Source organism: Pteropus medius, unplaced genomic scaffold, assembly GCF_902729225.1.
Source record: "Pteropus medius unplaced genomic scaffold, Ma_sr-lr_union100, whole genome shotgun sequence".
NCBI classification, from domain to species: domain Eukaryota; kingdom Metazoa; phylum Chordata; class Mammalia; order Chiroptera; family Pteropodidae; genus Pteropus; species Pteropus medius.
In genome coordinates this window covers 6,586,128-6,598,313 of record NW_024356336.1, presented here as the reverse complement: position 1 = coordinate 6,598,313, position 12,186 = coordinate 6,586,128, and the positions used below count along the sequence as shown (strand labels likewise).

Below are 12,186 nucleotides of genomic sequence, written 5' to 3'. Positions count from 1 at the left end.
AGGTGGGGGACAGAAGTCCTGGGGAACGAGTGCCAGGCTCCGGAGGGCCCTGGCCCACATCCAAGGGCAGGGTCTGGGGTGGCCGAGGCAGGACAAGATCCTCAGGGCTGCTTCTGGGGGCCTCAGGCCGGGCTCTGAAGGAGGGAGAGATCCGGGGGTCTGGGGGAGCTTGGATCAAGGATGGGGTGCCTGCAGGACTGGGTGCCTGAACCAGAGGCTGGAGATACCCGTCAGAAGAGGGGAGAGGTCTAGGGGCTGGGGCATCCCTCTCTTTAGCTGGTGTTCGTCCCACAGAGGCCAGGGCTGATGCCATGGATGCTGGAGCCAGGATCTGTTCCTGAGAGGGCGACAGAACTGGACTGGGCACTGGAGAAGAGTTGGAGGGAGGCTGTGGAGGCTTCTCCTCAGACACCAGGGCCAGGTTCAGGCCTGAAGTGCCCAGTGCTGGCTTGGGTCCCACGGAGGCAGGTGGCACCTGCTTCTGGTCCCTGGATGTTGGAGCTGGCCTGGGCCCCAGGGTCGCTGGGGGCAGTCTCGGCCTGGCTGAGGCTGGCATCACCAGCTGCCCCAGGGATGTCAGAGCCAGGACTGAACCTGAAGTTGTTGGAGGAAGCTTCGGCCCAGCAGAGGCAGACATCACCAACTGGCCCACAGATGTTGGAGCCAGGCTGGAGCTGCAGCAGGCGGGAGCTGTTTTCTGCCCTCCAGGGGTAGATAGTGAAGCCAGGATAGATTGAGGAGACTCCAGAGCCAGCCTTGTCCCCTCTGAGGAAGGTGGCATAGTGGCTCGTGGCCCCATAGGTACCGGAGCCATCCTTGATTCCAAGGGTACTGGGGCTGCATTCTCCTTGGCTGGGAGCTGAAAACTTGAGTCCACCTTGTAGAGGACAAGTTAAAGACACAGGGTAACCCTAACCAGGGGCTTAGGCCCCAACTTCCATGTAGACCCCAGCAGACTCCATCTAGCTAAGAAAGGTACATCTTTCCAAAGAAGTCTTTCCTAATTTCTCACTTAGATCCATTCTGCTGCAAATCAGCTTCTCTTTGGGGGGAAACAGGACACAGAACCTTATCCCCTCCCTCAAGTATGATATCTTTTTAGAGGTGGGGAAACTAAGGTCCCCCTGACCCAACTGAGGCAGAGCGTGAGCCTGAACCTTGCTGGCTGGCAACCTCACGTTGGCCACCCTGGAGTGTTGGGTGGCTGGAGTCAACTTCCCTGGGCAAACTCACTGCAGTCTTTGCTGCTCCCCTGGTCAAGGGCTACTGACCCGACACCCCACATCTGCCCACTCTGGACACCCTAGGTCCAGCCTGTTCAATACCCCTCCCTTTCTCCACTGTTTCCAGGAACCCCCAGATTCTCTCCACCAAACATTCCAAACCTTGGTCACAGCCTTCTCTGTCCTCATCCATTCCCAGAGCTCCATGAGGGAGCAAGAACCTGGGGATGAGAATGGCCACATCTATTCTAAATCTAGCTCTGTGTGACCTTAGGCAAGCACCTCTCTGTCCAGGGCCTCAGTTTCCCTGTCTGTAAAGCAAAGGATCCTGATGAAGGGTCCCTGGCCACACCCAGTTCCTGGGAAACTTTGGTCTCATATTTTCTGCAATTTATGAGTGTAACATTTGCTGGGATTTAATTTGAGCCTTATGGAATAGTCTGTCCTCACCAAGTGTGATTCTAACATTCAAAGCAATTCCAGATTCTGTTGATTCTGGCATCACACCTCTCTGTGCCCAGATTATACCCTTTTATCCTCTTCACCCTCTCCCCAACATATAAGAACAGATAAGCAGGTATCCTTTTTGTCCAGTAGCTAGACTGGGGGGCATGGGACCTCCTCACCCTTTCCCATCTGTCCCTTTTTTCTGATACCCCTGTCTCCAGAAGACAAGAGAAAGTGTCCTTTGCCAAGGAGGGCAGAAGAAGGTTTACGCTTGCCCTGGCGTGGCCCCATCCCTTCCTCCAGAGATGCAGTCTGTCTGCGTCCCGTGTCCTTCTCGGTTCAGAGAACCTGAAACTCTGCCTCCACTTCCCTCCCCAAACTCAGCTCTTTAAGGCTTCATTTTGGGCATCCTCCGTGGTTCCAAGTGTCCTACTCTGCATCCCTCCACACCAACCACCATACCACCTCCAGCACTGACAACTTAGACATCCAAGATGTCACAGTTTTAGTCTTCGAGGACAAGCCTCCCCATTTTGCATTGGCTCAGAGAAGACAAGCAACTTGCCCAAGGTCACACAGCAAAGCTGGAGCCCAGCTGGGTCCCCTAACACCCCGTTCAGTCTTCTCCTGGGGTCTCTTGGAGATAGCTAACTCCATTTCTCTCCGAGTGTCCCATCACTGCCCACTCAGGCCCCAGGGTGCCCTGTTCTCCCAACCCTGCTTGGTGGGCAGAGGAGAGTTCCAGCCCCTGAGGCAGGGGCACCAAGGTGCCTGTAGTTTGGTGGTGGTAGTGGTGGGGGGGTTGGGACCAATGATCAGAAATGGGGAGGCTCGGTTTTAGGGCTCTTACCTTAGAGGGTACTCCATGGGGCATAGGCAAGGGGCCCAGGCCAGCCCGGGTCCCTGGCCTTTTGCTGCTACTGCTGCTGTGGCTCTCCATGTCTGCAGCCCCCAGCAGCCAGGGCTCCCTCGGGCTCTGGCTCCAGCTCCTCCGCTCCCGGGAACCAGTGATGTCATCAGCCGTTTCAACCTGCTGAGAATTTAAAGGCACAGGCACCCATGTTCCAACCTAGAGGTGGCCAGGGCAAGGTGGTCTACCCCTAAGAACCCTTCAAGCTGGCTTCTGAGGCTGAAATAGCCATGGGAGTGTGGCGAAGTGTGCCTATTGGCTTGGCCTGGGGCCCAACTGGCAGCATGGAGAAAGCTGTTTGTCTGCACTGCCCCCAGCCCAGTAGGCCTGGCTGGCCCTTGCTCAAGGGTGGGGCATTGATACACCTGAGGGTAAGGGAGAGACAAGCAGCTCAGAGGTCAATACCCTCTTCAGGGCCTCAGGGACACCTGAGTCCCTGCCCTGATCCTGTGACCTTCCTGATGCCTTGCCAGCTCAGGACTTGCCTTGGCCCCCACCCTTGCCCCATTTTCAGGCCTTGGCGCCTGCCCCCTGCCTGGCTCTATCCTTCCCAAACAGGAGCCAGACACTCAGGCTCCAGCTACTGGAGTCCTTTCCCATCTCATACCCAGCGCTGGCCCCTCCTCTTCTGCAAGACACCTCCCTGCCTGCTCTAGGATGTCCCCACAACCAGGCCCATCCCAGCCCAAGTCCTCTTAGCTTTCCTTTCTCCTGTACTTAGTGGGTGCAGTTTGGGTGGGGGACAAGTTCAAGGTCACCTGGTAAGCTGGGGAGGTCTCTTGAGTTTCCGTGAAGAAATGGAGTGCTCTTGGTGACTAAAGACTAGTAGGAGCTAATTGAGGTATTTGGAAGAAGGGGTGGAGAAGGGCCAGCAATTGAAGAACAGACTGGCAGGAAGGTCAAAAACAGGCGGGGAGCTCGTTTGGCCAAGACCCAGCACCGGACCTGGTCTCTAGTAGGCCTAGGGCAGTGTTTGCTGAATGAATGAATTAATAAGTGAGAAGAGTAAATGAGTAACAGGTTTCAGGGATGGCAATGGATCCAGAATTGCTGGATTGCTTAGAGTAATCTTACTTAGTTTAGGCAAAAAATATTCTGAATTTTGTGCCCAGAGATACCTGTTGGTCAACGGTCACCTCGTAGGCCTGTGTGGTCTGCTACATGTTAGTCATGTAGACAGATGCCTCATTCACTTCCTCTGGATGGGCTTCTCATCTCTGCTTGATTCTCTCTGGGTCTAGTCTGTGTTTCTGGGCCGTTAACTCTGTGAGGCTGGCATATGCAGAAGGGGAGACCCATATCATATTAGGATCCTGAGATTGAAAGGTTTTTGGATGGTGATGATGGAGGTGATGACGGTGGTGATGGGGGAGGAGACTGCAGTGGTGGAGATAATGATGTATGTAATTATGATGATGGGGGTTCAGGGCTGACAGCGATGGGGGAGGTAGTAGAGGTGAGGGTGATGGCAATGGAAGAGGTGATAACAAAAGTACAGATGTTGATGGTGGTAGAGGGAGTAGAATGAAGGGGTGGTGGTAATTGTGATGAGGGTGATAGTAAAAGTGGAGGAGAGATGGGGCAGAAGAGATGGCGAGGTGTTATATTGGCGGAAGAAGAGGTGGTGGTGGAGGTGGAGGTGAAGGTCGGGATGGTAGTGAAGGAGGAGGTGAGAGATGTGGTAGCAGTGTGCATACCACCAGAGAGGAAAGAAAAGTCTGAACTTACCCTGTCCAGCCCTATGAGTCCTTTTTAACAGATGAGAAAACTGAGACACCTCCTCGCCCCACCAGAGTACCTGGCTTCTGGTGCATTCCTGGAAGAGGTGGGGGCCAGATCCAGGTCCCTGGGACCGTCCATCGGGGCTGGGACAAGGGCATCAATGCCCTTCGGAAGCCAGGCAAATGTCATGCAAATGAGTGTGCAGAGGGCTCCTGTGCCCCAATGGGCAGCCCAGGATCTTGAATCATCTCCCCTCACTGAGCTCAAACCCTGCAGGGAACTTTGTTTTTGGCCCTGCCACTGACTTACTTGGGAAAGTCACTCAGATTCCTGATTCGTAAAAGGGAGATAAAAACAGTAGATACCTCTTAAGGTTGCTGTGAAGATTCAACAAGATAATACATATGGAGTGTTCAGCACAGAGTCTGGCACTAGTAAGTTCTCAGTAATGGAAGCTGCTCTAGAGTTCTCATAATCAATATCATCATCATCACCATCATCATTATCTTCAACCTGCCCATTTGGTGGATACTGAAACTGAGGCCCAGTGTAGTTGTATTCCTGAGGGGGAGGGGAAGGGGCTTTGAGCCCCAGACATGGCCTTATCAGAGGAAGGGGGTGGGGGGCGGACTCTAGCTGAGAAAAGAGTAGGTTAAGAGCTATATTTGAGCTCCTGGAGTGATGACTAAGGAGGTTGATAACAGGCTCTGGGGCTCAGGGCGGCAGGCCGGGGGCAGCTGCCAGGGAGAACCGCCCCCCTGCTGGTTCGCTCCCTTTCCTCACCCCAGGGGGTGGGACGGATACTGAGGCACAGAGTACAGCTTGTCCAGCCCCCTTCTGGAAACTCAGTGCTACTCTTCAGGCTGTTTGGGTCAGGAATAGGAAAGGACAGAGCTGGTGGTTGGCAGGTTCTCTCTTACTCTCCATAGTAACCATGGGAGGTTGGTAGCAAGATCCCCATTTGACAGAGGAAGACACTGAGGCCCAGAGATTACACAGCCAGTAGGGGACAGAATGGGGTTCCCAGGGAGATAGTGGATAATTTTTCTACGCAGAGGTGACCCCTGAACCTTTCCTTTGAAGGAGAGTCTGTTGCCACATTGAAAAGAGGAGAAATGCCTTGAGAAGCAGAAAGAGCAGCAGGTACAAAGGTATGGAGTGTGGAAGGTTCCAGCTGTGAAAGGATGAACAACCTGCACATACACCCTCATGGCCCTTTGACTCAGAGTAATACAACATGAACTGGTATATACGTCTTCCTCTTTCCTCACCTTTTTCCTCGATCTGCCTCCCAAGGGCTCCTGCCAATGATAATGGCAAAGAAGGGTCTGTCCTCTCTTTTGCTTCCCAGTCACCCTGACCCAGGCCCACCATGAGGCTTGAAGTCACACTGTGGCTACTATCTGAGAAATGTCTCGAGATGTAGAAGGTGCCACAGGTATTGGGGAAAGTGGAAAAGGTAAGCATTAGGGAGGGCTTCCCAGAAGAGAAAATATACAGGGCATGCAGGAGCATTTCTCCTCCCAAAATTTCACTCCATGGTTCTTTATGGGTACAGTGTTATATCACTGTCCTCTTATTCTTACCCTCTGGGGCATGAATCATCTTTACCTTCCATTTTGTCCCTCAGGAAATGGGCTCAAGGAAGAGGAGTGACTTTCTCAAGGTCACACAGCTGGGGCTGCGCTCAGGCATACCCCCTCCCTCTCCTAAGCTCCCCCTCCTCCCAGGCATCCTGGCACCCGCTGTCAGCTGCTCTAAAGTGAGTGGCTATTTTTATTCTGGTGCGAGGGGATCTCGGGCAGCAGAGCCATGTAGGTTAGAAGGCTCTAGGACACATGGCTTCAGCAGGCAAGGAGAGGCTTACTGCAGGGACATAAGCTTGCCTGGGGGCTCTCATTTCTTCCAGGTCGACCTGCTCTGGGCTCCCATGTCTTAAGAAATTTTTTTTTTGGAGCTCAGAACAGAGCATAGAGCCAGACTAAACCCTGGCCCTGATCCCAGATCCAATTTGAGCCTAAATTTTGGTGTTAACTGAGCCCTGATCCCATGCCAAGACAGCCTCTACTCCAGCTCTAGATTGGACCCGACCATGGCCTTAGATTGAGCCCTGACTCTAGTTACCAATGAGTCTGATCCAAGCCTTGCTAAGGCTGATCCCAATTTGAGGCCTCAATTCTGGACCTAGATTGAGCCCAAATAGTAGCCTAATACTGAGTCATAGTCACAGACTGAACTCTAATCCTAGTTTAGACAAACCCTTGATTTTATATTGAGCCCTAACCCCAAGTTTAGACTAACTCCAAGTCTAGTTATTAACTAAACCCTGAGTCTGGTGGCAGACTGAGCCCTGAGCCTAATCCATTGACTGAAACCTGACTTCAAACTGAGCTCTGAACCTGGGTCACACAGCTCTGGTCAAACATTGACCCCTCACCTCAGACTGCATTGAACCTGGTCAAAGGCTGAGCACTAAGCATAGTCATCGACTGAGCCTTGATCCTGTCACAGAATGAGTCCTAAGCCCAATCGTTGACTGAGCCCCAACTCCAACCCAAGACTCAGTTCTAACCTTGACCTTAGGCTAATGGCTGACTCTGACCCTGACTGAGCCTGACCCCATCACAGACTAAACTCCAAACTCAGCCCCACTTGAGGAAACCTGCTGGCAGATTACAAAGTGCCACATAAGAGAATGGATTATGAGCAAAGATTGTTCTGGGAGGTCCTGGGCCTCCCATGGCTGCTGATGCCAGAATGTTCCCGGTAGTGTTGTGGCTAGTGTCTCTACCGCTGGTTCCACTGGCTGGCTAGTCAACCCTCAGCAGCCCAGGTTGTGGCCCCTCCAGGCCGCAGCGTCCAGGTTAATGCAATGAGAGTGGTTTGGTGGCATCTATCCAGTGAACAACATGGGCGCATAGGGCTCTGAGGTTTTGTTCTGTCAGCAAAAAAACCACAGGCTCCATGGGGCCTCTAGCTTCAGCCACTCTGAGGCCCTTGCTGGGTAGGGGGTAGGGTAGAAGGAGATCATGGCATATGTCCAGTTGTTTATGTAAACAAAGTTTACTATCTGTGTTTAAGTAATAGATATTTATTATAGAAAATACAGAAAAAGCGTAAAAAGAAAAACATTCACCTATAATTTTATCTACCAAGAAATGACCATTTTGACTTCTTGAGTTGTTTCCTTCTAGATTTGGTTTTTGGTCTAGGCATATATATTTACATATACATATTTCATAAAATAAGTTGCAGCCCACATCCTTGACAGGCTTCAGGAATGAGTCTCAATTGGTTAAGCCAATACATAGTTCCCATTCCTCCAGCCACATGACTGGTCAAGTGAGATATAAGGAGGCTTTTGCTGAGAGCTTTTGGGAAAGAAAGCTTCTTTTCTCTTGTGAGAGGTTACCAAAAAAGATGATTTCCCCTTGATTAGATGTGAATGAAGAAGTCTGTGGTCCTGGTTAGTGCTGGCAGCTGTCTTGACACCATGTAGGTAACTAATCTAATGATAAGCTGACACTATGGAAAGAAAATGGAGAGATCAGGTAACTTTGTCACCTGGATCAAACCTCACCTAAAGTCCTCCCTGCCATTGGACTTTTTGTTATTTGAGCCAACAGATTCTCTTTATTGTTTAAGTCAGTTTAACTTGGGGTTTCTGTGACTCGAAGCCCAGAGCATCACAACTCCCAACTGATATTACCGTTTCATAGCATTTTTTTTTGTATTTTATACCACAACAATGAACATTCTCCATGTCATTCAGCACTATGCTACATCATTTTAAATAATTGCATGTTTTTTTTATCCTATGGAGGTATCATCATTTATTTGATTCATCCTCCTGATGTGACATATTTAGATTGTATCTCCAGTTTTTCACCATGATAAATAAGCTTGACTTAACAACTGGTCAGTCCCCTCTAATGATTAGTTCGGGTCTGAAAAGTAGAATGACTGGATCAAATAAATGTTTTTAGGATTTTGATTTATTGAGTTAAAATTGCTCTTCAGAAAGCTTGGATGAATTCACACTCCCACAGCAGTACATAGAGTGTTAGACTTAGCCTACTGTGTCAATAGTCTGGACAGAAACAATTATATTTACAGTGTCCTCCTGTATTTATAATGAATGGATATTAAATAACAGCTCTAAGCCTATTATTATTATAGTCAAGTCAGTGAATGGAAGGTAGCAGGGTATGAGCAAGGGCTTAGTGCAGACTTGATATTCATTAGGCTCAGTGTCTAGGGCCCATAATACTTTTAAGGGTTCACAAAAATGTTTTAATTTTAATTTCTTTTGAAATCAGAAGAAAAAATAAATACATAATAATGAATTCAACTTGGATTATACATTTTTTAAAAATCAAAGTAGTTGTAAAATCCAACTTTTAATACGTTTTCTTAATGAAGGAAGGGGCCTAGAAAAGCAAAAACGCCTAGGGTCCATGAAAGTCACAATGCAACCTTGATTTGATATTGAGAAGGATTCTAAATTCTAGTCCAGATTTAGTGGTAAAGAACACCGTGCACCGTGATCAATTTACTTAGTCGGCTTTGGGCTTGAACAGGGAAGGTGGCATCCTGATTTTGTCATCTTTCGTTTCATGAAAGACCTTTCAAATTCCAGATTCACAACTTAAACATTTTTTATCTTTCTGGGCCTATTTCCTAACCTGAAAAATGGAGTTCATAGGGCCTTTATGAAGTAAGGAATGAAATAATGAAAACTTAACACTATGTCAGATTCTGTGCTAAGACACTTTGTGGGTATTAACGCTTTTATCCTCCCAGCTCCTATGGAGCATGTAATATTCCTATTGCCACAATGTGTGCTCCAGGGAATTAAAACCCTAATCGAAATTTCTTCCAGAGAGATTAAGAAACATAAATAAGAATTCCCCAGATCTGTTTCTCCATCTTGAAGTGGAGTGTCTGGCCCAGAAACTCTCGTGTCCGTCTGCATCCCTCCAGCGCCCCCTGCAGGAGTGAGGTGGCACTGTCTGGCCTCATAGTGCCGGAGCGTTCACGGTCTTAGTAGAGGAAGCGTGTACGCTCACGCGACTGAGAAAGTAAGGGCCTGAGGGCCAGAAAAGGGCCCGAATCCCGCTGGAAGCTAGCGGACGGCATCTTCCCTGCAAGCCCTTGGGCGGAGACAAGGAACTGGGGGCGTGGTCCCAGGCTGGGTGGGGCCTCGCACGGGGGCGGGGCCAGCCTGCGGGCCCAGACGTGGCGCAGAGGCCGGGTGCTTCATTTCTAGCTTGCGGATCTTTTGCGTCCCGGTTCCGATGCGCCTCTCGCTGCCTCCACCACCCCTGCTGCTGCTTTTCGCGGCACTCGCGGCCGCTACTACCACCTTCCGGCCCGACTGGAACCGTCTGCACCGCCTGGCCCGAGGCCGGGTGGAGGTGAGTGCGCTGGTCCTCTAGCCTGGGGACCACCGTCCCCGAGCCCTGCGGCCCCTTAGCCTAGAACCAGCGCCCGCTCTGGCTCCAAGACCCTCCTGACTCCCAAGTCTCCATCGGCTCCGGGACCATCCTTCCTACGCCCCAGCCACAGGAAGCACCCACCATGGAAGTCCGAGACGCTTGATCTTGTGGCCTGGAAATCCGAACTCCTCCCTGGCTCCCATCCGATCCTACAGTGGGCCCCCAGACACATCGACCCTGTTCCCTAAATCTCCTGGCCTATGACTCTCCCAAACCTGTCCTCTGGAGCCCAGCTTCCCATCCCCCCATTGCTTCACTTCTTCCTGGAATTCCTCCCCAACCCCAGTTCCAAATGGTCTCTCTCCCTTTGCCTGGGGATGGGATGACTTTCTGGGTGCCACCCCCACCATACAGGAGCCAGGGGGAAGGGGGCTCGGAACTGCATTACCAATACTTACTCCACAGCAGCCCACAACCCATCTTCGCTCCCCTCCTAGAGGAAATTTCCTGCCAGAGTCCCTGTCTTGCTATGTGATTTGGATCATCACAGCCGGTCTCTGGGCCTTAGTTGGCTGTCCGACAAAAGGGAGGCAGGAGGAGAAGGGAGGACTAGAATGAGTGGTTCCAGGGTCTGGATTCCTGCTGGGAGGTGCCCCTCTTCCCTCAGGGAGTGCAAGGAGGGCCCTTCCATCCTCCCATTTCCGGGAAGCAACCAGATGGTCTGTAGGGCTGGGCCACTGGTGGCAGGGAGGGCCAGCTCTGCGTGGGGCGGGATAGGGACCAGATGGCAGATGTCTCTAATGAGGGTGCCCAGGTTAGTTCTGAGCTGTTTTCCTATGCTCTGCTCCGCTCTGAGGCTCTAGGGGCCAAAGGCGAGGTCCAAGTCTCGACTGCCTGAGAGAAGGGTGATCATTTTTCTTGGACATTGAGAGTGAGTCAACAGTTAGTAAAGTTTGCAGGCAAGAGCCCTAAGGTCGGTGAGTGCCCTTTGAGTCTCTGACCTTGCTCTTCTTTTCACTTGGTATCCCTAGGCCTGTTTCTCCAACTGTACAGAGTTTCCCCTTCTGCCCACAAGGGGCCTCCATCTTCACACCTTGGGAACAGCTGTTCTAGGGATAATCCACAGCCTGACCCAACTAGGGGATGAGGGTGAAATGGCCTTGGGGTGTGTTTGGGGCGGGTATGAGGGACTTGTGACCTATCCCATTTTTGTCCTACCAGACCTGTGGGGGATGACAGCTGAACCGCCTGAAAGAGGTGAGTTTGAAGGAAGGGGTCCCCAGCTCTGTCTCCCTTGAGCCTCTTAGGGGGTGGGCAACATGATTCCAATGATTGGGTGAGGGAGGATCTCTGGGCTGGGGGTCAGGAGCTTGCACTTGACTCGCTGTGTGACCTCACTGGGCTTCAGTTTTCCATCAGTACCTGGAGGGGGTTGGGGTCTGATGCTCTGGTTCCTCCCCAGGTGAAAGCCTTTGTCACCCAGGACATCCCATTGTAGTATCCTTCTTCTGCGTTCTGGGTGAGGGAGAATGGGGAGGGAATCTGAGAGAATCTTACACTTGACTTCACAGATAGATAGGATGACAAATGGTTTTAGTATGACAAATGGAATTGATTGGTAGCGGCTGCCCAGAGAATTACGAGATGGTCTCTAATTTGGGTAGGCAATGAAATTGACTAGTGAGGATTGCCACAGATATAGGAATGGAGAGGGCTCTTTACTTCTTTAGACCCTAATTTCCTTATGTGTAAATGGGGATCTCTGCCCTACCTCGGTGAACGAGGCTGTGCTGTTCACGTCAGCAAGGTCCTGAGAGCTCCCACCTGCCTCTTCCCACCACTACCCTCCTTAACACCTTCTCCAGCCACAATCTGGTAATGAAACATCTCCCGGGGGCCGACCCAGAGCTTGTGCTGCTGGGCCACCGCTACGAGGAGTTAGAGGTGAGGCCTTGGGAAGTGGACGGGGGGCGGGACGAGAGGCAGCGCCTGGTGGGCTGACCCGGATCTTTTTCCCCTTAAGCGAATCCCACTCAGTGAAATGACCCGCAAGGAGATCAACGCACTGGTGCAGGAGCTCGGCTTCTATCGCAAGGCGGCGCCCGACGACCCTGTGCCCCCCGAATACCTGCGGGCGCCCGCTAGGCCCGCCGAGGGCGCTCCGGACCGCGCTGACCTGTAGGTCCCGGAGCGCGGCATCCCCCTGCCTGAGCCCTGGGGACAGAATGAAGCGCTCAGCGTCCCGGGAACACCTCCCTCGCTGAGGGCCGACGCCCCGTCCCCAAGCCGGCAGGGATAGAGTTGGGAGTTTCTCTCAACCCCCCTTATTCCCTCCTCAGCAACACTAAATCACTTTTCGTCTTAAATGAGACTCGACTCCTTCCTTGCTGCGGGCAGGTGGAGAATAGGAGCCCCCTCTCCAATACCACCGGATACCCAACTTCCT

At 51.7% G+C, this 12,186-nt stretch overlaps 2 protein-coding genes across 6 annotated transcripts in view; one reads left to right on the top strand and one right to left on the bottom strand.

The window, feature by feature from the left end:
• INPP5J (inositol polyphosphate-5-phosphatase J) overlaps positions 1 to 2,665 on the bottom strand; it is a 9,486-nt gene extending 6,821 nt beyond the window's left edge. Inside the window, exons 1-2 of one of the 5 annotated variants that reach the window (XM_039862021.1) lie at positions 2,521 to 2,664; positions 822 to 877 (exon numbers count right to left, since the gene is read on the bottom strand). In XM_039862021.1, coding sequence (XP_039717955.1) covers positions 822 to 877; positions 2,521 to 2,610 — 146 coding nt within the window. In that variant the 5' untranslated portion in view covers positions 2,611 to 2,664. Of the gene's footprint in view, positions 1 to 227; positions 338 to 821; positions 878 to 2,520 lie in introns of all 5 variants that reach the window. The other 4 variants (XM_039862017.1, XM_039862019.1, XM_039862018.1 and 1 more) reach the window with 4 other exon arrangements.
• Positions 2,666 to 9,496: 6,831 nt separating this feature from the next.
• SELENOM (selenoprotein M) lies at positions 9,497 to 12,106 on the top strand. Its single transcript, XM_039861766.1, has 5 exons — positions 9,497 to 9,719; positions 10,962 to 10,997; positions 11,203 to 11,237; positions 11,606 to 11,684; positions 11,764 to 12,106. Exons 1-5 carry the CDS (start codon positions 9,600 to 9,602, stop codon positions 11,920 to 11,922), a joined length of 429 nt encoding a protein of 142 aa, XP_039717700.1. The 5' UTR covers positions 9,497 to 9,599; the 3' UTR covers positions 11,923 to 12,106.
• Positions 12,107 to 12,186: the final 80 nt, after the last annotated feature.